The sequence below is a fragment of the Callorhinus ursinus genome, unplaced genomic scaffold, assembly GCF_003265705.2.
Source record: "Callorhinus ursinus isolate GAN/ISIS: 27379988/994484 unplaced genomic scaffold, GSC_fseal_2.0 scaffold2, whole genome shotgun sequence".
NCBI classification, from domain to species: domain Eukaryota; kingdom Metazoa; phylum Chordata; class Mammalia; order Carnivora; family Otariidae; genus Callorhinus; species Callorhinus ursinus.
The window spans coordinates 32,224,754-32,250,918 of NW_027397064.1; the positions used below are offsets into that span (position 1 = coordinate 32,224,754).

The 26,165-nt window shown below is 37.2% G+C and overlaps 1 protein-coding gene across 19 annotated transcripts in view; it reads left to right on the forward strand.

The window, feature by feature from the left end:
- The window catches only part of C2CD6 (C2 calcium dependent domain containing 6), a 146,015-nt gene that overhangs the window by 82,860 nt on the left and 36,990 nt on the right, over nt 1-26,165 (forward strand). For 7 of the 19 annotated variants that reach the window (XM_073880073.1, XM_073880086.1, XM_073880091.1 and 4 more), the window contains 2 exons: nt 19,241-19,282; nt 19,534-19,591. In XM_073880073.1, coding sequence (XP_073736174.1) covers nt 19,241-19,282; nt 19,534-19,591 — 100 coding nt within the window. Of the gene's footprint in view, nt 1-6,141; nt 6,216-19,240; nt 19,283-19,533; nt 19,592-20,229; nt 20,398-26,165 lie in introns of those variants that run through there. The other 12 variants (XR_012374626.1, XR_012374631.1, XR_012374628.1 and 9 more) reach the window with 5 other exon arrangements.

Below are 26,165 nucleotides of genomic sequence, written 5' to 3' on the forward strand. Positions count from 1 at the left end.
TTCTAGCTGTTGTAGCCCTTCATGTAGCATGAAGGAAAGTCTGTGTTACAGGAGGGGAAAAAAAATACCTGAAATCAACTGATTGGGTTTGCGCAAAACTTGCAATGGGGAAAAAAGTTAGTGACCTTATGGGTAGGGCCCTCTCTTCTGATTCAATGTACTATTAAAGTTCTTCCTACTAACCCTATAATGAAATGTGTTGCATGCTTACAGTGTAAACACTCATAAATTGTCAGAAGACATTCTCCCATTCAGGGTTACTGCCACAGGTACAGAAGTCCTTGTCATTTGCCACAGGTGGGTGGTGGATCAGGATTTATGTGAGTGCCTCCACCCTCTGATTTCTAAAGATGTTCTGTTGGTTGGCAAGTCAAAAGCCTCAGTCTCAGTGGCCCAGTGGTCACCCTTGGCTGACCATCAGGGTGGCTGATAAACCCTGAAAAATTCAAGGGCCAGCTTGCCAAATATATTTTCCTGGGACTATTATGGGCAGATTCACAACTTTCAGTTCCTTTGGCAGTCAAAGAAAAAGTGCTGTCTCTTCAACCACCTATCACCCAAAAGGAGGCCCAGCATATTTTTAAACTATGGGTATGAGACACTGTATATACCTCATTTAAGCATTCAACATGCTTTGAGTGGGGCCTAAACCAGTTGGTTTTGCTGGCCAAATGGTAGTAGTATGTTAAGAGGTGCATCTGACTTGGTCCTAGCATCATTTTGGTTTTGCATGAAAAAGTAGCAGCTACTGATTTTGGCCCAAAACTTACCTTCCATTTTGCCACCTGAAGTAAAGCCAATGGCTCAGTGGAGCCCTGAATTCACAGAGGTACCCCTAAATGTCTAGGCAGAAGTTCACTGATGGTTCAGCTAAGCTGAAACCTGATGGTGTCAATGAGCTACTGTGACTGTTTAGTTTAAGGGCAAGCTTTGCAGAAGCAAAAATGAATGTGGTTACTTGACTCAGTTGGGCAGAACTCTGGCCAGTACTACTCTTAAGAACCTTGTTATATTTTTACTTATTTTTGGGCTATTGCCAATGGCTTAGCTGCTTGGTTTGTCATTTGGAAAACCACAGACTGCCAGATTAAAGACACCTCTTTGGAACTGCAAACTATAGAACCAAATTGCTACTATGAACAGAACTATCTGGGTCACTTATGCAGATGTATACAGTAAGGGCATGTTCTTGATGAGACTGACTGGAATCAAGCTCCTGATTGAGCCTCTACTTCCCAGATTGCCACCTTTGTTGCTTGGATTTATCATTATACTGGATACAACAACACAGCCAGCTATGAATAGCTGGGAACAAAGTAAAGAAGTCAACTTTGGTGAAGTTTCTGATGTAGACTAGGTTACCACTGCATGCCCAACTTGATTCCTGCCAAATGTTGACCCATATTTCTTGTGGTAGGAGAACTTACATTGCAAGTATCCCACCTGCTCCTAGCATTTGACTTTGGGACACCTTTGGTGGTAATTGGTTGATAATTTTCAGGTTATGGTATTACTTTCAGTCTAGTCAGATGACTCCAGCTACATCCACATCATTGTAAGTGGCAAGATTTCATTTTTTATTCCTAAATAATATTCCATTGTATATGTATGTGTGTGTATATATGTGTGTGTATATATATAGATTTATATGTGTGTACACATTATATATATAGATGTATATATACACCACATCTTATTTATCCATTCATCAGTCAGTGGACACTTGGGCTGCTTCCATAATCTGGCTACTGTAGACACTGCTGCTGTAAACATCAGGGTGCATGTATCCCTTTGAATTAGTATTTTTGTATTCTTTGGGTAAATATCTAGTAGTGCAATTGCTGGATCATAGGGTAGTTCTAATTTTTAACTTTTTGAGGAGCCTCCATACTGTTTTCCACAGTGGCTACATCAGTTTGCATTCCCACCAAGAGTGCACAAATGTTCCTTTTTCTCTGCATCCTCACCAACACGTGTTGTTTCATGTGTTGTTGATTTTAGCCATTCTAAAAGGTGTGAGATGACGTCTCATTGTAGTTTTGATTTGCGTTTCCCTGATAATGAGTGATGTTGAGCATCTTTTCATGTGTCTGTTGGCCATCTGTATGTTGTCTTTGGGAAAATATCTATTCATGTCTTCTGCCCATTTTTTAATTGGATTATTTGTTTTTGGGGCATTGAGTTTTTGTAAGTTCTTTATATATTTTGGATACTAGCCCTTTATCAGATATGTCATTTACAAATATCTTCTCCCATTCTATATGTTGCCTTTTAGTTTTGTTGTTCCCTTCGCTGCACAGAAGCTTTTTATTTTGATGTAGTCCCAATAGTGTATTTTTGCATTTGTTTCCCTTGCCTCTGGAGACATATCTAGAAAGAAGCTGCTATGGCTAATGTCAAAGAAATCACTGCCTATGCTTTCTTATAGAATTTATTTTTGTTTCAGGTCTCACATTTAGGTCTTTAATCCATTTTGAATTTATTTTTGTGTATGGTGTAAGGAAGTGGTCCAGTTTCATTCTTTTGCCACATTTTATGTTTTTGTCACAATTTACCTCTTCTAATATTGTGACTCCATTAACAAATTATTATATAGTTATTTTTAATGCTTTGTCCCTTAACCTTCATACTAGAGTTAAGTGATAATACACCATTATATTACAGTATTATACGTTCCAACTTTGACTGTGTACTTACCATTACCAGTGTGTTTTATATTTTCATATGTTTTGTTATTAACTAGCATCCTTTCATTTTGAAGAACTACTTTCAGCATTTTTTGTAAGGCATGTCTAATGGTGATAAATTCCTTCAGCTTCTGTTTCTCTGGGAAAGTCTTTATTTCTCTCATTTCTGAAGGACAGTTTTGCTGAGTAAAATGTTTTTGGTTGGCAGGGTTTTTCTTTCAGCACTTTGAATATAGCATCTCATATTCTCCTGGCTGGCAAAGTCTCTGCTGATAGCCTTATGGGGGTTCCCTTGTATGTGAGGAATTTTTTTTCTCTTGCTACTTTTAAAATACCCTCTTCATCTTTGATAATGGACAGTTTTATTATAATGTGTCTTAGGAAAATCTCTTTGGATTGAATTTATTTGAAGACCTATGAGCTTCATTAACTTATTGTCCAAATTTCTCCACAGAGTTGGAAAGTTTTCATCCATTATTTCTTTAAATATACTCACTGCCCTTTTCTCTCTGTGTTCTTCTGAGACTCCAGTGATATGTAAATTGTTTGACTTGATAGTATTCCATAATTCACACAGGCTGTCTTCACTCTTTCATTTTTTTTCTTTTTCCTCTTCTCGATAAATTTCTTTCTTTTTTTCTTTGTTTTTCAAGATCAAGCGGATTCCTTATTACCCTCAATTTTTTAAATTTAAATTTTAATTCCAGTATAGTTAACATAGTGTTATATTAGTTTCAGGTGTACAATATAATGATTCAACAATTCTCTCTCTCTCTCTCTCTCTCTATTTCACCTTCACCTATTTCACCCATCCTCCAACCTACCTCCCCTTTGGGAACCATCTATTTGTTCTCTATAGTTAAGAGTCTCTTTTTTGCTTTGTCTCTTTTTTCCCCTTTGTTCATTTGTTTTGTTTCTTAAATTCCACATATAAGTGAAATCATATGATATTTATCTTTCTCTGACTTATTTCATTTACCATTATACTCCCCAGATCCATCCATGTTATGGCAAATGGCAAGATTTCATTCTTTTTTATGGCTGAATAATATTACACACACACACACACACACACACACACACACACACACACACACACACTCTCTCTCTCTCTCTCTACAACTTTATCCATCCATCTCTTGATAGACACTTGGGTTTCTTACATTATTTGGCTATTGTGAATAATGTTGCAATAAATATAAGGATGCATATATTTTTTTTGAATTAGTGTTGTATTCTTTGGGCAGATACCCACTAGTGTGATTACTGGCTCACAGAGTAGTTCTATTTTTAATCTTTTGAGGAACCTCCCTACTGTCTTCCACAGTGGCTGCACCAGTTTGCATTTCCACTAACAGTGCACAAGGGTTCCTTTTTTACCACATTCTTGCTAACACTTGTTTCTTGTGCTTTTTATTTTAGCCATTCTGACAGATGTGAGGTGATCTCTCCTTGTGGTTTTCATTTGCATTTCCCTGATGACGAGTGATGCTGAGCATCTTTTCATGTGTCTGTTGGCCATTCCATGTGTCTTCTTTGGAGAAATGTCTCATGTCTTCTGCCCATTTTTTAATTGGATTATTTGGTTTTTGGACATTGAGTTTTATAAGTTCTTTATATATTTGGATACTAACCCTGTATTGGATATGTCATTTGCAAATATATTCCCTTTCTGTAAGTTGTCTTTTAGTTTTGTTGATTGTTTCCATTGCTGTGCAGAAGCTTTTTATTTTATTTTATTTTTTAATTAAAGATTTTTTTTACTTGAGAGCAAGAGAGAGCACAGAGGGAGAGGGAGAGAGAGAAGCAGACTCCCTGCTGAGCAGAGAGCCCAATGTGGGGCTTGATCCTAGGACCTTGAGTTGATGACCTGAGCCAAAGGCAGATGCTAAACTGACTGAGCCATGCAAGTGCCCCAAGAAGTGTTTTATTTTGATTGTAGTCAAAATAGTGTATTTTTGCATTCATTTCCCTTGCCTCAGGAGACATATCTAGAAAAATGTTGCTACAGCTGTCAGAGAAATTACTACCTGTGCTGTCTTCTAGGATTTTTATGGCTTTGGGTCTCACACTTAAGTTCTTAGTCCATTTTGAGTTTATTTTTGTATATTGTGTAAGAAAGTGGTCCAATTTCATTCTTTTGCATGTAGCTGTCCAGTTTTCCCAGTACCATTTGTTGAAGAGACTGTCATTTTTCCATGGGATATTCTTGTCTCCTTTGTTGAAGATTGACCATATAATTGTTGTTTATTTCTTGACTTTCTATTCTGTTGATCTGTGTTCTATTTTTGTGCCATAGCTAATTTCAGATAATCTGAGTTCACAGATTTTTTCTATGTTCTCTACTGCATTTTTCATTTCATTTATTCCTCAGCTTCAGAATTTATTTGGTTCTTTTTCATGATCTATTTCTCTATGAAACTTAACCATTTGTTTTTATATAGCTTTTCTGATTTCATTGAATTGTCTTTCTGTGTTTTCTTGTTGCTTGCTGAACTTTCTTAAAGCAACTATTTTGAATTCTTTATTGGGAAGATTGCAGATCTCCATTTTTTGGTCAGTTATGCAGAAATTATTGTGTTCCTTTGGTAGTGTCACATTTCCTTGATCTTTCATGTTCTTTGATGTCTTGCATTGCTGTCTTTGTACTGGAGGAAGCAGTCATTTCCTCCAGTTTTTACTGCCTGGCTTAAGGAGAGAAATAGCTTGTCAGCCCTGGCAGGGATTCTCAGGCTTTCTTGGACTTTTTCAATGAATAGTCTGCTCAACACTTTTTCCTTCTTGGATGGTGGTGGGGGGAGGGGCAAATTCTTAAGATTGTATGCATTCTCTTGATTCTGTAAAGCCAAGATGGGTGCTGACAGCCTTCCATTGGTTTCCTCTAGGGCAGAGCTGAATGCTCAAGTTTCCGTGCTTTTTTCCAGTCCTGCAGAATCAAGCCAGCTTTCTGTGTGTGTTCATTAGCAGATTGCAAAGCTCACACTCACTGCCCCCAGGGCCTTGCATGAGGAGCTGGTCATAGCGTGTGTGTATGTGGGTGTGTTTGAATGTGAATGGTTCACACAGTGTTGAAGATGCCGGTGGACTAGTTGGAGGGATCTACAGGCAAAGTGTCCCCAACAGCTCTGGGGTGGGCTTCCTGATGGAACTTGGAAAGCAGCTAGTAGGATACACATTGCTTTGATGTGTTCCAAGCTCTGGCTGCTCTTCTCCCAGCCTTTTTCTGTCCCTCAGTCACACAGCTTACCTTAGTACTCTGGATAGGTGAGAAGGAAGTGGAGGTCTTTGGTAGCATCCTACAAAGCTGGGAAAGCTGGGGGTTCACTCATACATTCTCTTTTCTCTATGGGAGAAATTGTGGGCCCAGATGGCCTCTCTTGACATTGAACTGTTCTGTCTTGGGGACAGAGAGGTGATTCAAGTGAAGTAAAACTCTTCCTTCTGCTCTCTTCAGTGTGTCCAGTCTTGGATTTTTTGCTCCAACAGTGTATTAGAACTCCTCTGCTGGATTTCCACGCTTCCACAAAGGTATTTTCATATGTGGGTGATTGACAAAATTTATTTTCTTTGAGAGGAAAGTGGTAGAAAACTTCTGCCATCGTGATGACATCACTCAGTATATTAGTTGTAGGGTTTTCATAAATACCCTTTAGTAGGTTGAAAAAGTTCCCTTCTAGTTTGTTGAGAGATTTTATCAAGAATGGGTGCTGCATTTTGTCAAATGATCTTTCTGAAATTATTGAGATGATCATATATTTTTTCTTTTTTAGTATATTGTGATAAACTATATTGATTTTTTTATTGTTAAATCAACTTTGCATTCCTAGAATCAGCTGCACTTGGTTATAATGTATTATCTTTTTCATATATCATTGGATTCACTTGCTAAATTTTTTTTTTTAAGGTTTTATGTATTTGACAGAGAGAGACACAGTGAGAGAGGGAACACAAGCAGGGGGAGTGGGAGAAGGAGAAGCAGGCTTCCCACTGAGCAGGGAGCCCGATGCAGGGCTCAATCCCAGGACCCTGGGATCATGACCTGAGCCAAAGGCAGATGGTTAATGACTGAGCCACACAGGTGCCCCTCATTTGCTAAATTTTATAAAACAATTTTTCCAAATATATTCATGAGGAATTTAGCTCTTTAGCTTTTAGTCTTTAGCTTTTAGTCTTTAGCTTTTCTTGTAATGTCTTTAGTCTTTAGCTTTTCTTTTAATGTCTTTTTTACTTTTTTAAAAAAGATTTTATTTATTTACTTGAGAGATAGATAACACAAGCAAGGGGAGGGGTAGAGGGACAAGCCCGGATGCAGGGCTCACTCCCAGGGTGCCAAGGTCATGACCTGAGCTGAAGTCAGACACTTAACAGACTGAGCCACCCAGGTGCCCCTGTCTTTGTTTACTTTTGCTATCCAACTGAGACTCGTATTATAGAATGAGATGATAAATAGTCTTACCAAAAAGAAGAAGCAGGAGGAGTAGTAGGAGGTGAAGAAAGAGAAGAATAAAAAGGAAAAGGAAAAAAAATCTGGATGCAGGAGAGGAAATAAACATACACTGAAAAAGAAGTGCACAATTTGATCCAACTAAACTTGTGATAAATGCCTATATTAAGAAAAAAGAGAAATTGTAAATAAAGCACCTAACTTTACACCTCAAGGAACTAGAAAAACAAAGAACTAAGGCCAAAGTTAGCAGAAAGAAGGAAATAAGAAAGATGAGAGAAGAAATAAATGAAATAGAAACCAGAAAAACATTAGAAAAGATAAATTAAAAGAGCAGGTTTTTGAAGAGATAAACTAAGAGAAGACTCAAATAAAAATTGGAATTGAAAGAGGTGTTAACAACTGATATCACAGAAATACATAGACTCATAAGAAACTCTTGTGAACAATATATGCCAACAAATTGGAGTACCTAGAATAAATGAACTAATTCCTAGAAATATACAACTTACACTGAATCATGAATAAATAGAAAATCTGGATAGACTAATAATAAGATTAAAATAATAACCAAACCCTCCCGACAGAGAAGAGCCCAGGACCAGTTGGTTTTAGTGATGAATTCAACCAAACACTTGAAGAAGAATGAATAGAAATCGTTCTCAAACTCTTCCAAAAAATTAAATAGGAAGAAACTCCCAAACTCATCTTACAAGGTCAGCATTACCCTGATACCAAAGTCAGAAAAAGATGCTACAAGAGAAGAAAGCTGTAGACTGATAGCCCTGATGATTATAGATGCAAAAATTTCTCAGCAAAATCTTAGCAAATTGAATTCAGTAGTACCTTAAAAGGGATCATATTACTATGATCATGTGGGATTTATCCTTGGGATGCACAGATGATTCAATACATGCAAATCAGTAAATGTGATACACCACATTAATAGAATTAGAGATAAAAATTATATGATCATCTCAATAGATGAAGAAAAACATTTGACAAAATACAACCTTCTTTCATGATAAAATGTCTTAACAAATTGGGTATGGAAGAAACATACCTCAACATAATAGAGGTCAAAATATATCAAGCCCAGAGCTAACATCATCCTCACTGGTGAAAGTTTGAAAGCTTTTACTGTAACATCAGGAATAAGACATTTTACCACTCTTACTCAACATAGTATTGGAAGTCCTAGCCAGAGTAATCAGGTAAGATAAAGAAATAAAAGACACCTAAATCAGAAAGGAAGAAGAAAAATTGTCTTTATTTGCAGATGATAACATTCCATATGTAGAAAATCCTAGACTCAACAAAAAAAAATCTGTTAGAACTAATTAATGAATTCAGTAAATTTGGAGGATATAAAATCAGTATACAACATCAATTGTGTGTCTATAAAACAAATATCTGAAAAAGAAATAAGGAAAACAGTCCTATTCCCAATAGCATCAAAAACAATAAAATACTTAGAAATAAATTTAACCAAGAAGATGAGAGATCTGTGCATTGAAAACTATAAAACTCTAATGAAAGAAATTGAAGACAAATAAATGGGAAGATATTCTATGTTCATGGATCAGAAAAATGAATGCTGCTAAAATGTCCCTATTATAAAGCCATCTATTGATTCAGGGCAATACTTATCAAACTTCCAAAAGCATTTTCAGAGAAAAAGAAAAAACAATCCTAAAATGCATATGGAACCACAAAGGACCCTAAATAACCAAAGCAAACTTGAGAAAGGACCAGGCTAAAGGGCTCCCACTTCCTGATTTTAAACTGTATTATAAAGCTATAGTAATCAGTATAGTGTGGTATTGGCATAAAAACACACACAAAGTGAATAAGATAGAACGCCCAGAAATAAACCAACACATATACAGTCAACTAATATTAGCCAAGAATACTCAACGAGGAAAAGATAGTTTCTTCAATAAGTGGTGCTATGAAAATTAGATAACCACATGCAGAAGAATGAATTTAAACCCTATCTGAAACCACTCACAAAAATTAACTTGAAATGGGTTAAAGACTTAAATGTAAGACCCAAAACCACAAAGCTCATAGAAGAAAACTTAAAGGAAAAAGCTCCTTGACATTGTTTTTGGCAATGATTTTTTGGGTAGGACACCAAAAGCAAAGGCAAAAAAATTTTTAAAGTGTGGCTAGGGGACCCTGGCTGGCTCAGTTGGTAGAGCATGCAATTCTTGATCTCAGGTCAAGCCCCATGTTAGGTATGGAGCCTACTTAAAAAATAATAAGATAAAAAATAAAAAATGGCTAAATCAAACTAAAAAGCTTCTGCACAGCAAAAGAAATAATCGACAAAATGAAAAAGCAACCTATAAAAAGGGTGAAAATACTTGCAAATCATATATCTGTGAAGAGGTTAATATAAAAATATGTAAAGAACTTATGCCCAATGCCAAAAAAATAAACATTCCAATTAAAATATGGGCAGAAAATCTGAATTGATATTTTTCCAAAGAAAACATACAAATGGCCAACAGGTACATGTAAAGATGCTCAGCATCAGTAATCATCAGGGAAATGCAAATCAAAACCATGATGAGATACAACCTTAGACCTATTAGAATGGTTGTCATCAAATGGACAAGAGATACCAAGTGTTGGCTAGTATGTGGAGAAAGAGGAATCCTTTGTGCACTGTTGGTGGGAATGTAAATTGACATAGCCACTATGGAAAACAGTGTGGAGGTTCCTCAAAAAATTAAAGAGTTACCATATGTTCCAGCCATCCTGCTGCTGGGTATATATCAAAGACAATGAAAACAGGATCTCAAAGACCTCTGCATTCCCATGTTTATTGCAACATTATTCACAATAGCCAAAATATGGAAACAATCTAAGTGTCAACGGATGGATGGATAAAGAAGATGTGATATATATATATATATATATATATCTTATAGAAGATATATATATATACACACATATATATGTCATATATATGTCATATATATATATATCTCATAGAAAGAGTAAAATGGTGGTTACCAGGGGCAGGGGTGGGGGGGTGGAGTAAGGAGATGTTGGTGAAAGACTACTTGAGAAAGGACTCTTTCCAGTTAGAAGATGAATAAGTTCTGGTGATTTAATGTACAGCATCGTGATTTTAGTTAACAATACACTTTATACTTGGAAGTTGCTAAAAAGTAGATCTTTAATGTTCTCACTACAATTAAAAGAAATGGTGACGTGATGGAGGTATTAGCTAATTCTACAGTGGTAATCATATTGCTATGGTGGTAATCATATTGCAATATATAAGTATATTAAAACATTTTATACCTTAAACTTAATGTTATATGTTAATTATATCTAATAAAGCTGGAAAAAATACTGGGTCCCAAATTATAGCTCTAATTCATGGGGATCTCACTAAATTTAAATGTTACTCAGATAATCTTAGGAGAGAGTTCCTGAACATAAAGGAGAAATAGGTATGCCTCACCTTAACCATTGTAACCATTGTCTTCCCTAAATTCCCCATTGTCATAGCACCCATTGACTTAAAATATCTTATAGTGGGCATGGATGCTCTGACTTGTTTGGCAAAATAGGATTCCATGAGCCATCCCTCCCAGTTAAAATGGTTAATATGACCCAATGTAAATTAAAACAGGGCCCTTTAGTATTGAAACTTGTTGCATGAGACCCACATAAAGTAAGAGTGATTGTTATTACTTATTCTTCATTTAACAGTTCAGTTTGGTCTGTTCTTAAACTTGGAAAGAATGTGTGGTGCCTCACAGTTGATCAGCAATTGATAAATATTTTGCTACTGTACATTTGGCTGTTCTGTTCTGTGCCTATTTCAACAGTGTCTCAGCTACACTTTACTTTCATCTCCAAAGAGGCACAATATACTTTACCTGGTTACTGGTGGGGTACCTCAACAGCCTTGCCCAATCACACACAATCTTTGCAAACAGGATCTTAACTGCATTTAGTTTTCTCCAGGATGACATATACCTCCAAGGAAATTCATTTGACACACTCATTCAAATATTCACAAAGCAGTTTATGAAAAAGGGATGGGCCATTGCCACACATAGTGCAAGGCCTGCCACCTTGACTAGATTCCTAAGGATGGTTTAGTAAACTGAGAGCTGTTCCATCTTTGACACAGTCAAGAAACAATTTTGACACTTGGCACTTGAAATATTGAAACAAGCTCTATATATTTTAGGCCTTTTTGGGTTCTGGAGGCAATTACAAATTTTAATTAAGCCCACTTATGCTGTTACTTGCAAATCAGCCTCCTCAAATGGTGCCCACTCCAACAAAAGGTTTCTATCTCTTTGTTGAAAGGTTCAAGAATCCAAATCACAAAAATAAAAAAAAAAGTCACTTCTGTCAGTGACTCCACAGACTTTATTAGAGAGGCTTTTGCAATCTTCACTTATGATAAGTTTCCTTCGGAGACTCTGGACCTCCCATGATGGCCATAAGCTGTCCATGGGCTTCTGATGCAAGAAATAATCTTCCTTTGCCTTAAGCTATACACCACTAGGTGGCAATTGCTGGCCACATACTGGAAATAGAGATTCTTACAGGTCTTGAGACTGTGACCCTCCAAACTCAGCTGCCCACTGTGCCTTGGTCATGGAATTAGCACCTTGACAACTTACTCAACACAGCCACCAAAGCCTGCTTGCTGTAAGATGGAACCAAACCTGGGCCCTCTGGAATATCCCCTCTGTACTCAGTCCCTTGCCAGGTGCCACAGTAATGGAGGAGATCACCCCTCTCCCAAACCATTTGGTTACTTGAGATCAACTTAGTGAACAACAGTCCTCTCTTTATAGCTACTTTTTGACATTTTAATTATTATGTGTGTGGGTATGGACCTCTTTGGGTTGATTTTGTTGGGGTTTGCCATGCCTCCTGGATCTGGGTGTTGGTTTCCTTCCCCAGATTCTGCAAGTTTTTAGCCTTGATTTCTTCAAATAAATTTTCTCCTCCTTTTTCTCTTTTATGGGGCCCCTATAATGTGAATGCTATTATGCTTGAAGATGTCATTGGATTCCCTTAACTTATTTTCATCTTTTATTATTCTTTTTTCTTTTTTCTGTTCCATTTGGTTATTTTCTATTAACTCTTCTTCCAGCTCACTAATCCATTTTTCTGCTTCCTCTATCTGATTTATTCCCTCTAGTGTATTTTTAATTTGTTATTGAGCTCTTAATCTCTGAATGGTTCTTTTTATATATTTTCTATCTCTTTGTTGAAAGTCTGAGATCCTCTACTCTTAAGTCCAGTATCTTTATGACCAGTATTCTGAATTCTCTCTCTGGCATATTGCCTATAGCCATTTCATTTAGCTCTTTTGATGTGATTTTATTCTGTTCTTTCATTTGGGACATATTCCTATCTCTTTTTGTCTCTGTTTCCATGTATTAGGTAAGTCTTGATCTTGAAAGTAGTGATCTTAAGAAGAGGTACTGTGGTGTCCTGTAGTGATGTTCCCTGTTCACCAGAACCAAGTGCTTCAGGGGTGTCTCCTCTGTGTGTTGCATGTGCCCAACTCTTGTGATTGAGACTTCAGTCCAATCAGCTACAATGGCCCACTTTGCCTATTGTGGGCAGGGTTTGGTCTTAGTGCTGTTAAGAGACTAGTCTGGGGTTGCCTTGGGCTTGTAGTTAAGTCAAACCACATGAGTGCCCTCAGTCCATTTGCTAGGACTGCGATCACACCAAATGGCAGGGTGTTCTCCCTGAATTGTTCCCTGAGAGATTTTCATTGTTGAGTGGGTCCTGCAGTTAGACCAGATCTCCAACTCCAGTCCATCTGTTTGGGTTTCAGTCAAACAGCTATGTGTGGTTATCTTCCCCTCTTCCCAGGGTAGGAGTCACTTTGGAGTAGTGCTGGTCACTGTCAGGCACCACTTTAGAGGGACTTCTGCTGAGTGGGACAGGTTGGATGGGGAGGCCACAGGAGAATGTGGGGGTGGTTGTGCATGATATTAGCAAGCTAGGTGGAGAGTGTTTGAGCTGGTTCCTGGAGGGTCCAGGTATCTATGCTGGCCAGGGGAATGGGGGAGGAGAGAAATGGTGCCCACCAGCTCTTGTGTTCTTGGAGAGGTCTCCTAAAGATCCCTCCCCCTCCAGTGTATTAGTGTAAAAAAAAAAATAATAAATCTCCTTCCCACATACCCCATGCTCTTTTCAAAATGCTGCTCCAGTGCTGTTATCTCAGTGGGATTGTTTGTTATACTGGCTCTTTAAGGTGGGGACTCAGTTTCCAGTCACCCTCTGGCTCTCCCAGAGCAAAGCCTGCTGATTTTTAAAGTTTCCAAAGTTAAGCCCTACTGGCCTTAAAAACTTGTAAAGTTAAGGCCATCTGGTTTTCAAAGCCAAATGTTCTGGGGATTCATCTTTCACATGCCAGTCCCCCTTGCCTGGGGTGCCTCGTGTAGAATCTGTTCCTCTCCCTTCTCTGTACTTGTGATGTCCCCCGAACCTTTTGTGGTTAGTCTCTCTGGGTGTTTGGACCCCACCCCATGTCTGCCCCTTCTGCCCTTTTTGATGTGGCCTCCTCTCTATGATTAACTGTAGAGAGTATGTTCTGCCAGTTTTTGGGGTTGTTTTCTGGATTAGTTGTACTGATGTGGATGTTATCTAGATGTATCTATGGAATGAGGTGAGCTTAGGATCCTCCTCCTCTGCCATCTTCCCATGCTCCTCTTTGTCCTCCTTTTTTTCAAACGGGAGCATTTATTTTCATTATTCTGTCTGCACTAAGGTATGATTAAGAGAGGCTGGTAATTTGCTTGTGATCCGTAAGACTAATTCAAGGGAGTTGCATCTAGACTTGTATTTTATGCCTGATGCTGTGACTGAATGAAGCTTTAAGAGAGCTTGACTGGTAGTAAGCATATTTTATATTTGAGGAAGATATGAACAATTATGGCCAAGAAGGTGGACTGTGGTAGAATGAATGATTGACCCAAACACATTACCTTTTCCTGTACTCATGCTCTTTTCTTTTAAGATTTTATTTATTTATTTAACAGAGAGTGTGTGCACAAGCAGGGGGAGTGGGAGAGGGAGAAGCGGTCTCCCCGCTGAGCAGGGAGCCCAATACGGGGCTTGATTCCAGAACCCTGTGATCATGACCTGAGCTGAAGGCAGACACTTAACCAACTGAGCCACCCAGGCACCCTATGCCCTTTTCCAATTAACTTTTCAGTTTTTTCTATTAGAGGTGGAGTGTACTTCTTTCCCTCTTGACTTTGAGCTTGTTCAAGTCATGTCTTCTTATGGAGACAGCCAACATCCAATGATAGATCAATCCAGAAGTAAAATGTTCAATCCTCTTGCCCCAAATTGGAAAAACTCTTTAGAACCATCTCAACTCTAGGACTCCCTGCAGGGTCTACTGAGGCCTAAATGGGACTACATTGCAGGTCAATATCTCTTCTTTCCAATCCTGTTTCTTTACCCTCCATTCTTCAGATGTTGATTTCAATAGTACCCTCTAATGCATGTCTTAAACGTACATTTTCATCACAGGGTTTTCCTCCCAGAGAACCTAAACTGTGAAAAGCAACAATAGAGGACAAAGGAAAAATAAATACTGAGAAAACACTAAACCTAGAATTCTACACTCATCTAAATGATCATTCAAAAAAAATAAAAAATACGTGATAAAATTGAAGGAAAAAATTAATTTTAAAAATGTACATATTCCTGGGGTGCCTGGGTAGCTCAGTCGTTAAGCGTCTGCCTTCGGCACAGGTCATGAATCCAGGGTCCTGGGATCGAGCCCCACATCGGGCTCCCTGCTTGGCGGGAAGCCTGCTTCTCCCTCTCCCACTCCCCCTGCTTGTGTTCCCTCTCTCACTGTGTCTCTCTCTGTCAAAAAAAAAAAAAAATATTCCTCCAAACCTGGTAGAAAGGGAGAAAATGTAAAAAACCAATCTCATAGAATACAGAAAAGGAGTACAAAAGGATCCCAGGGAAAAAAAAGCCTTTTAATAGGAAGAACAAAAAATGGAAGAAAGAAATTCAAACGTATGAGTTATCACAATAAATTTATAAATGAATGCCGTCTTTTAAAATATTTTGAGTTTGCACTGAAAAATCCACCAAGTAGACATAACCATTGATATAATTTCAAAATATACACAGCTGAAAATAACAATTTCAAATAAAAATTAACAAATTCACAATTGTAGTGAGATAATCTGGTTCTTTTTGAGATTAATATTTGTGTTAATAGAGCTAGCAAGCAAAAACTTTAGTAAGGATGTAAAAATTTGGACATACTTAACTTGATGTGGACATATAATGAATACTGCTTCCAAAAATTAGAGAATATATAATTAAAGGATATAGGAATTTTACTTTAATGTAATCCCACTGGTCTATTTTTGCTTTTGTTGCCTGTGCTTTTGGTTTCATTTCCAAGAAAACACTATAAAAAAGCAATGTTGAGAATTTTTGTTAATATGTTTTTTTTCTAGGAGTTTTGTGATTTCAGGTCTTAAGTTTTAGTGTTTAATCCATTTTGAGTTGTTCTTTGTGTATGGTGTGAAACAAATTTCATTCTTTTTCATGTGGATATCTAGTTTTCCCAACACAATTGAAGAGATTATCCTGTCCCTATTGTGTATTCTTGGCACCCTTTTCAAAGATCAGTTGACCATATATGTGTGGGTTTATTTCTGAGCTCTCTGTTCTGTTCCATTGGTCTGTATGTCTGGTTTTATGCCAGTAGCATACTGTTTTGATTACTGTAGCTAACAACCAACAAAATGAAAAGTAAACTATGGAATGTGAGAATATATTTATAAACTATATCTAATAAAGCATTAATATCTAAAATATATAAGAAACTCCTATGACTCAATAGCAGAAAAAAACCAAAAAGCCTGATTTTTAAAATGAGCAGAGGAAGTGATTAGACATTTCTAGAAGGAAGATATACAAATGACCAACCAGTATATGAAAAGGTGCTTACCATCATTAATCATCAGGATACTACAAATCAAAACCACCATGAGATATTACCTCTCACCTGTTACGGCATTTATTTAAAACCAACTAAAGAAAATCTGATAAATATTGGTGAGGATATGGAGAAAAGGGAACTCTTGTACATTTTTAATGAAAATGTAAATTTGTATAGTCACATTAGAAAAAAGTATGGAGGTTCCTCAAAAAAACTAAAAATATAACATATGATCCAGGAATCCCACTTCTGGTCATATGTCCATAGAAACTGAAACCAGGTCTTGAAGAGTTATCTGCATTCCCATGTTAATTACAGCATTATTTACAAGACATGGAGGCAACCTAAGTGTCCATTGAAGGACATATGGATAAAGGAAATGTGGTATATACATACAATGTAATATTAATCCTGAGAAAGAAGAAAATTCTTTTTGCAACAATATGGATGGACCTGGAGTACATCATGCTAAGTAAGAGAGAACAAGTACTGTATAATAACATATGCTGAATCTAAAATAGTCAAACGCATAGAAACAGAGTGAAATAATGGCTGCCAGGGTTTGGAGGAGGAAAACAGAGAGGTATTCGTCAAAGGGTACAAAGTTTAGGTCATACAAGACTTCTGGAGATCTGTTGTACAACATAGTGCCAATAGTTAAAAATGCTTTGTTGTATACTTAAAAATTTGCTAGGAGGTTATATTTTAAGTGTTCTTATCACAGAAAATAATAAATAAATGGGGGGCACCTGGCTGGCTCAGTCAGAAGTGCATGTTACTCTTGATCTTGGGGTTGTCAGTTTGAGCCCCACACTGGATGTAGAGATTACATAAAAAAAAAATTGGAAATATAAATTGGTGCAGCCACTATGGAAAACAGTATGGAGGGTCTTCAAAAATTTTAAAACAAAACTAACATATAGTCCAGCAATTCCACTTCTGGTATTTATCCAAAGAAAACAAAATCCCTTTCTGGAAAAGATATCTGCATCCCCATGTTCATTGCAGCATTATTTACCACAGCCAAGACATGAAACAACTGAATTGTCCATTGACAGATGAATGGATAAATAAAATGTGTATATATACAATGGAATATATTTGGCCATAGAACAGAAGGAAATTTTGCCATTTGCAACAACATGGAAAGACCTTGAGGATGTTATGCTAAATGAAATAACTCAAAGAAATATGATGTGACTTATATATGGAATCTACAAAGAAACCAAACCACAGATACGGAGAACAAGTTGGTATTTGCCAGAGGTGTCAGGTAGGGAGTGACAAAATTGGTAAATGTGGTCAAGACAAACAAACTTCCAGTTATAAGAGAAATAAGTCCTGGGGGTGTAATGTATAGCATGGTAACTATAGCTAATAATACTGTATTGAATATTTGAAAGTTGCTAAGAGAGTAAATCATAAAAATTGTCATCACAAAAAATAGTAACTCTGTGGGGATGAATGTTAACTTATTGTAATCATTCTGATTATATATATATTTAAATGTAATATACTTATTACATCTAAAACTAATACAATGTTATATGTCATTATATTTCAATAAAAAAATAAAATGTTTAGAAGCATGTAGGAAATATAGTTACAAACCAAAAGTACAATAATACCGGCTTTTGTGTTTACCTATGTAATTACCTTTTCCAGAATTCTTTGTTAATATGGGTTTGAGTTACTGTCTAGTGTCCTTCCCTTTCAGCCTGAAAGACTCCCTTAGCATTTTTTGTAAAGCAGAAATATTAGTGACAAATTCCTCCAGCTTTTGTTAATCCAGGAATGCCTTAATTCTTGTTCATTTTTTTAAAGGATAATTTTGCTTGTTAGAGAATTCTAGTTGACAGTCTTTCTTTCAGCTGTTTAAATGTGCCATTCTACTGTCTACTTATCTACATAGTTTCTAATGAGAAACTGACAATCTTATTGAAGAACTTTTGTATGTGATGAGTCTTTCTTGATTCTTTTAAGTTCTCACTTTGTCTTTTACTTTTGGCAGTTTGATTTATGTTATGCCTTGTGTGTATCTCTTTTGAGTTTATCCTCCTTGGAGCTTGTTAAGCATTTAGATGTGTAGATTCATGCATTTCATCATATTTGGGAAGTGTTTGGCCATTATATCTTCAAATATTCTTTCCAACCCTTTCTCTTCTCCTGTGATTCCCATAAAGTGTACATTGGTATACTTGAAGGTGCCAAAGTTCTTTCTGATACAGAATTTCTATTAGGTTCCTTTTTATATTTCCAGTATCTTTATATTCTCATTTGGTTCATACAAAATTTTTTTGGTTTCCTTTATTTCTTTGTCCGTGGTTCCCTTTAGCTCTTTGAGCACAAAGTTTAAAAATCTTTGTCGGGATGCCTGGGTAGTTCAATAGGTTAAGCATCTGCCTTCAGTTCAGGTCATGATCCCAGGGTCCAGGGATTGAGTCCTGCATTGGACTCTTTGCTCAGTGAGGAGCCTGCTTCTCCCTCTGTCTCCTCCCCCTACTCTCTGTCTCTGACAAATAAATAAATAAAATCTTTTAAAAAAATCTTTGGTAAGTCCAGCTTCTGAGTTTTTTCTGGGGTTATTTCTATCCATTTATTTTTTTCCTATGGCCATATTTCCTGTTTTTTTCATATGCCTTATAATTTTTTGCTGGATATTGGGAATTTTAAATATTAATTCATAATGCAACTCTGGAAATTAGATTCTCCTCCTTCTCCAAGGGTTACTGCTGTTGATTTTTTGAGGGCTGCAGTCATCTGTTTCTTTAGGGACCTATCCAAGCTTCCCCCACCCAAGACTGCATTCCTTGTCATTTGTGGTCAGTCACTGAAGTTTCTGTTCCATTATCTTGGTGGCCAGCTAATGACCCAACAGATTTTCTTAAACACCAAAATTTAGTTGCCCTTTTCTTTATTGACCAGTCCCCTGGATGCTCTAAGTTTTGTATTAGATTCTGGAGTTGAAATAGTTGATCTCAGTCTTTAACAGTTTATATTTGTTTCAGTGGAGAGAACAATTTTCTGAGCACCCTACTCCACCATTTTCCTTAATGTCACTTCTCCCTTCTCTTTTGCTCTATGTCTTTGGTATTAATCTTATTTTTATTTTATCTTTTTAAGTTACTGTTTTTGTTTCCTTTGGCTTGGAGACAACAAGAAGAGGTCAGTGATATACAAAATAATGGCACTTTCTTTATGCTTGCCATTTCCTACCTCAACAACCTACTTAGACAGTGTTTTAGCTATGCAAGTTATCTCACCACCTCCAGTTGCACTGGTTAAATTGTAAATGAATTCTTTTCCTTAATACAGTAAGACCAAGTGGTAACATTGGACCTCATTTTATTACTTATAGCCATCAATAATGCTGTTTAAAAATCATACTGATATTTAATTTTCTGTTTTTATTTCAGAGTCCCTATTGTTCCATTAGCACAATGAATGAAAATATAGATCTTCCTAATACTGTAGGTAAGTTATTATTTGTATATATACTGTTTAGATTTTCAAATATTCAGTGAAATAGAGAATATGAACTCACATAAAGTAATAAATATCAAGACTTTCTTCCAAAATGTAAATTACACTATGATGTTTTGTGGTTATTGGCATGAAAAACCAATGGAATTAGAATATTAATTGGAAATCAAGCAAAGCAAAATATAGGTCACCTTAAAATCCTGGATAATACTCATTTTACATGTTTATAATATTAATAAACCATTTACTAAGCTTATGTGTGTTTACAAACATTTCATCTACCCTGTAAATCTACCTAGTGAAGAGATTTTTCTGATTCAAGATGTTCAGTGATATCATTATGAAGACACATTTGACATATCAGTAAACCCAAAGGATACAATCAAAGTATTTAACAACCAGTACATACATAAGCATGAAACAACCAAATTTGGGTCAGAGTTCTGGAAGGACCCCTACTGTGCTGAGTTCTGAAAGGACCCCTACTGTAGTGAGATGAAAGGAAATGGTAGATTTCTAAGGGAACCAGGTAACCAAAGCAATGAAAGTAAGGTGGGCATTTGAACATCTTGAGGCAGCACCTTTTTATAAATTAGTACAGAAATGTTTTAATATTTATAATTGTATAGTGATTGAATATCCATCCAGAGGAGATTACAGTAACCTAACTAAAATGAAGAGAGAAGAAGATAACAGAACACTTAACAGGAAAGATAAGCAAGCAAGCACATTTCTTTGTAACAAGCAAAAGTTCTCCAACGCTCCAACTTACGGGCTGATGAAAATGTGATTGACAAGTATGTTTTTAGAACAGAGCTTTGCCCCAAAAGGGAAATTTTGCTTATTTGAATAGTTGAATATAATGAAATAAAGATGATTAGAAATTAATGATTTAGGCATATATGTTTTTGTATTTATATATATGTACACTAATGTATATGCATTTATACATTTATTCTGTACATTAATAGCAATTCTAGGAATATATATTGGGGTGCAGGAAGCTATTTTGGAACATAGGATGTCAGTTTCAGGAACTAATATTTTAAATGTCAGGAAAGTTTTAAAGTACACCGAAATTATTATTTATTCTAAAAGAAAAATGATTTGGAATAACATTCAGGAGTAATAAGACATCTTAGGAGAGTGGGATGCTTGAGTATTCATAATAGGATTCCTACAAAATTTTCATTCTAATACCCTTTGGATTCTACTAACCATAGTAAATCTGATACAATTGCAAGCAGGCTCCTTATTCTATTATTTCCAACTATCCCCTGAAAAGAGGAACTACTCTATCAAATAATAGAAAATATTAAGGAGGGGATAAACTGGACCTCACCCCTGCCTTGGTACTAACTCTGTGACCTTAGGCAATCATTTGTCTTACAAAAACCTTAATTTTCCCATTTTCAAAACGAAAGTGCAGAACTGAATACTAAGAATAAATGTTTCAACACTTTCCTTGCCATTGCCTGATACTGCCTTATTTAATCTTTGTAACCTTGTAAAAAAAACTTTCTATATATTTATTTAATCTTCATACAACTGTGTAAGGTTCACACTACTATCCTAGTTTTACAGATGAGGCAACTGAGGCATGGAAAGGCGGAGTAATTTGAAAATTATGTAAAAGAAGTATGTGAAACAAGCCAGTGATCCAGTTACCTCTGAAGGGTAAAGAACCTTTATAAGCAGCGTGAAATCAAATATAGGATTGGAAAGAACATCTATAGTATATCTTTTATTTTTTAGATTTATTTATTTATTAGAGAGAGAGGGAGAGAGACAGCAAGCTGGTTAAGGGGCAGAAGGAGAGGGAGAGAGAGAACCTATAAGCAGACTCCCCACTGAGCATGGAGCCTAATGCAGGGCTCTATCCCAGGACCCTGAGCTCATGACCTAAGCCAAAACCAAAAGTCAGCCACTCAACCAAATGAGCCACCCAGGCACCCCTATAGTATATCTTTTTGTTTTTTTTTAAATAAATGCTTAGAAAACAGGACTTATTTCCTTATTGCTCACTTCTATCTTGCTCTTGGGCAGGTCACTAACTTTTCTGGATTTTTCTTATTTTTAAAATGGGTTTTAAGATGATTAGGTCTCCTATTTCTAAGTCTATATTCCTAAATTTATATCTGAATAGAGTCTTTTAAAAAACTATATAGGATTCCTAAGTATACATTTTATTTATTTATTTGAGAGAGAGAATAAGTGGGGGGAGGAGCAGAAGGCAAAGCAGACTCCCTGCAGAGCAAAGAGCCCAGTGTGGGACTCAGTCCCAGGACCCTGGGATCATGACCTGAGCCGAAGGCAGAGGCTTAACTGACTGAGCCACCAAGGCACCCCTAAATATACATTTTAAACGTTTTTGTTACACTTTCAAAACAAGGAAAAAAGAAACAAATTTAAAAAAACTGACTCAAACATAGAGAACAAACTGGTGGTTACCAGAGGGGAAGTGGGTGGGGAAATAGGTATAGGGGATTGAGAGTACACTTATTGTGATGAGCATAGTATAATATATAGAATTGTTGAATCCCTATATTGTATACCTGAAACCAATATAATACTGTATATTAATTATACTACAATTTTAAAATAAATACATAAATCAAGAAAAAAATGGTTTGTTATACTTTGAACTCTACTTTTCAGTTTACTCATGCAGACTAGTCTTATATAAATAACCCAATACTTTTATAAATACTTTATATGAGGGGGGAGCTAAGATGGTGGCATAGTAGGAGGACCCTAGGCTTGCATCAATCCTTGAACATAGCTAGATAACTACCAAATCATTCTGAATACCCAAGAAAACGACCTGAGGACTGACAGAACAAACTGCACAACTAGAGGAAGAGAAGAGGCCACATCGAGGAAGGTAGGATTGTGGAGACATGTTTTGGGGGGAAAATGGAACACAGATGCTGTGGAGGGGAAGGAGCCCTGGTCAAGGAGAAAGGTGAGAGAGAGAGAGAGGAGCACAATTCCCCAAAGCCATTGGCTGGGAAAATGAAAGGGGCTGATTTTTGTGTTTTTGCAAACAGCAGGGCTCAAAGATTAGAGTTTTAGATGTCATGGGCATGGCTGAGATAAAGTCCTGAAGGTGCCGCCCTACCCCTGGAGAGAAGACATGCAAGCAACCCCAGGGGAGATGGTATCATCTGAGGATCACCTAAGGCACACAGGGAGAGACTGTTCATTCTACTTGAAGCACATCTGTGAGAGGTGGCATTTACAGAGTTGCCTATCTGAGGATAAAAGAACTGGTGGGCACCATTTCCCTTCCCCCACCCCCCAGCATAGGTGAAGAGACATCTTCTGAGGGCAGTGAACTCAGACACTGGCTGTTTAGCCTGCTTCCTCCAAATCCCATGCCCCTGAACTCTGGCATGACTGTCCTTCTTGGTCAAACTTACATCAGTTCCAGTGCAGTGAGACCCACCCCCAGAAGACCAGTGCATATCCCCACCACACGAGGTCCCTAAAATTTGGAGTTTTAAAAGTCAGCAAGTTTGGCTGGGATAGAACCTAAAGTGGCTCCAGGCAGGCAAGCAACCCAGAGACAGATAATATGAAAATAATGATCTGAAAAACACCTGGGACACACAAGAGGAAATTATTCACTCTTCTTCCCTGAGAGCAGCAAACACAGAATCCCAACTCTGGGGACAAAGGAACTGGCTGGTGCCATTTCCCTCCCCCGCCCCTCAACATAAACAAACTTCAATAAACAGCACAATGCCAACACTGGCTGCCTAACCTGCTTACGCCAAGTCCCACCCCCCTGCACTCTGCTGGTGCTGCTTTTCTTGGATGAGTGTGCCTAAGGACCAGCGTAGCAGGCCCCTTCCCTAGAAGATCAGCAGAAACTCCCACATGCACCATGTCTTTCAACCATAGAGTTCTGCAAGGCTTCAGTTCTAGTGGAAGTGGCATCAGGTCTCATTTAACAAGCAGATCAGAACACCCCTAATTGAAACTCACCAAACTTTGCCCAACATCCAAACACTCCCCACTGCAGGCAAAGAGAACCTCTGCAGATGACTGACCTGTGGAATAGAGAAGCCAAAACACAGCAGCAGAATGCACACAGCACACACCAAAAACCCTGAAGTGCCAGGCCCTGGACACAGTATGACCTCTTCTTCATAAAGGCATTACTCTAAGGAGCAGGAAACATAACTGGCTTTTCTAACACACAGGAGAAGACAGAGACCTAGACAAAATGCCAAACGGAGGAATTCATCCCAAAAGAAAGAACAAGAAAAGGTCATGGCCAGAGATCTAATAGAAGCAGATGTAAGTCATATGTCTGATGGAGAATTTAAAGCAACAGTCACAAAGACTGGACTGAGAAAAGCATGGAAGACATCAGGGAGACCCTTACATCAGAGATAAAAGAGTTAAAAAAACAATCAGGCAAAAATGAAAAATGCAATAACTGAGATTTGAAATACTGGATGTAATGACTATAAGGATGAAAAAATCAGAGGAAAGAATAAGTGATATAGAAGATAGAATAATGGAAAAGAATGAAGCTGAACAAAAGAGAGAAAGAAGAATTAGGGATCATGACAGTAGACTTAGGGAACTCAGTGACTCCATCAAATGGAGTAACATTCATATTTTAGGAGTCCCAGAAGAAAAAGGGAAAGAAAGGGGGGGGGGGGACAAAAAGTTTATTTGAAGAAATAATAGCTGAAAACTTCCCTAAGCTGGAGAAGGAAACAGACATCCAAATCCAGGAGGCACAGAGAACTCCCATCAAAATCAACAAAAGCAGGCCAACACCAAGACATATGTAAATAAATTTGCAAAATATAGTGATAAAAAAATCCTAAAAGCAGCAAGAAAAAAGTCCCTAACTTATAAGGGAAGACCCATAAGCCTAGCTGCAGATCTCTCCACAGAAACTTGGCAAGCTTGAAGAGAGTGGCATGATATATTCAAAATTCTGAATGGGAAAAATCTGCAGCCAAGAATACTCTATCTAGCAAAGCTACCATTCAGAATAGATGGAGAGATAAAGAGTTTTCCAGCCAAACAAAAACTAAAGGAGTTCATGACACTAAACCAGACCCACAAGAAATATTAAAGGGGACCCTTTGGGAAGGAAAGAACAAAAGTGACAAAGACTAGAAAGGAACAGAGAAAATCTCCAGAAACAACGACAAAAGCAATAAAATGGCACTAAATACATACCTATATGTATTTATTATCAATAATTACTCTGAATGTAAATAGACTAAATGCTCCAATGAAAAGACATAGGGTGTCAGAATGAATAAAAAAAAAAAACCAAACTGGGCCCACCTATATGCTGCCTAAAGGCACCTGCAGATTGAAAGTGAGGGGATGAAGAAACATTTATCATGCAAATGGACATCAAAAGAAAGCCGGAAGAGCAATACTTGTATCAGGCAAACTAGATTTTAAACCAAAGACTGTCCAAGACATGAAGCACACTATATCATAATAAAGGGGACTGTCCAACAAGAACAATGGTAAATATTTATGCCCCAAGGCACCCAAGTATTTAAAACAATAACAAACATAAAGGAACTCACTGATGATAATACAGTACTAGTAAGGGACTTTAATACCCCACTTACATCAATGGACAGATCATCTAAGCAAGGAAACAATGGCTTTGAATGACATGCTGGAACATGGACTTAAATGATATGTTCAGAACATTTCATCCTAAAGCAGCAAAATACACATTTTTTTTTAAAGATTTTATTTATTTGTCAGAGAAAGAGTGCACGCACAAGCAGGGTAGTGGCAGGCAGAGGGAGAAGCAGGCTCCCCACTGAGCAGGGAGCTCGATGCGGGATTCGATCCCAGGACCTGAGCTGAAGGCAGACGCTTAACTGACTGAGCCACCCAGGCATCCTGCAAAATACACATTCTTTTGAAGTGCACATGGGGCATTCTCTAGAATAGATCACATACTAGGTCACAAATCAGGCCTCAACAAATACAATACGTTTAAGATCATACCATGCATATTTTCTAACAACAACGCTATGAAACTTGAGGTGAACCACAAGAAAAAATTTGGAATGACCACAAATCATGGAGGTTAAACAACATGCTACTAAAGAATTAATGGATCAACCAGGAAATCAAAGAAGAAATAAAAAATACATGGAAACAAATTAAAATGAAAACATAATGGTCCAAAGCCTTCAGGGTACAGCAAAAGTGGTCATAGAGGGAAGTATATAGCAATACAGGCCCACCTCAAGAAGCGAGAAAAAATCTCAAAGAAACAACCTGACCTTACATCTAAAGGAGCTAGAAAAAGAACAATAAAGCCTAAAGATAGCAGAAGGAGGGAAATAATAAAGATTAGAGAAGAAATAATTGATACAGAATCTAAAACAAAAACAAAAACAGTAGAACAGATCAAATAAACCAGGAGCTGGTTCTTTGAAAACATTAATAAAATAAAGCCCTAGCCACACTTATCAAAAAGAAAAGAGAAAGAACCCCCCCAAAATAACAAATGACAGAGGAGAAATAACAATACCACAGAAATATAAACAACTATAAA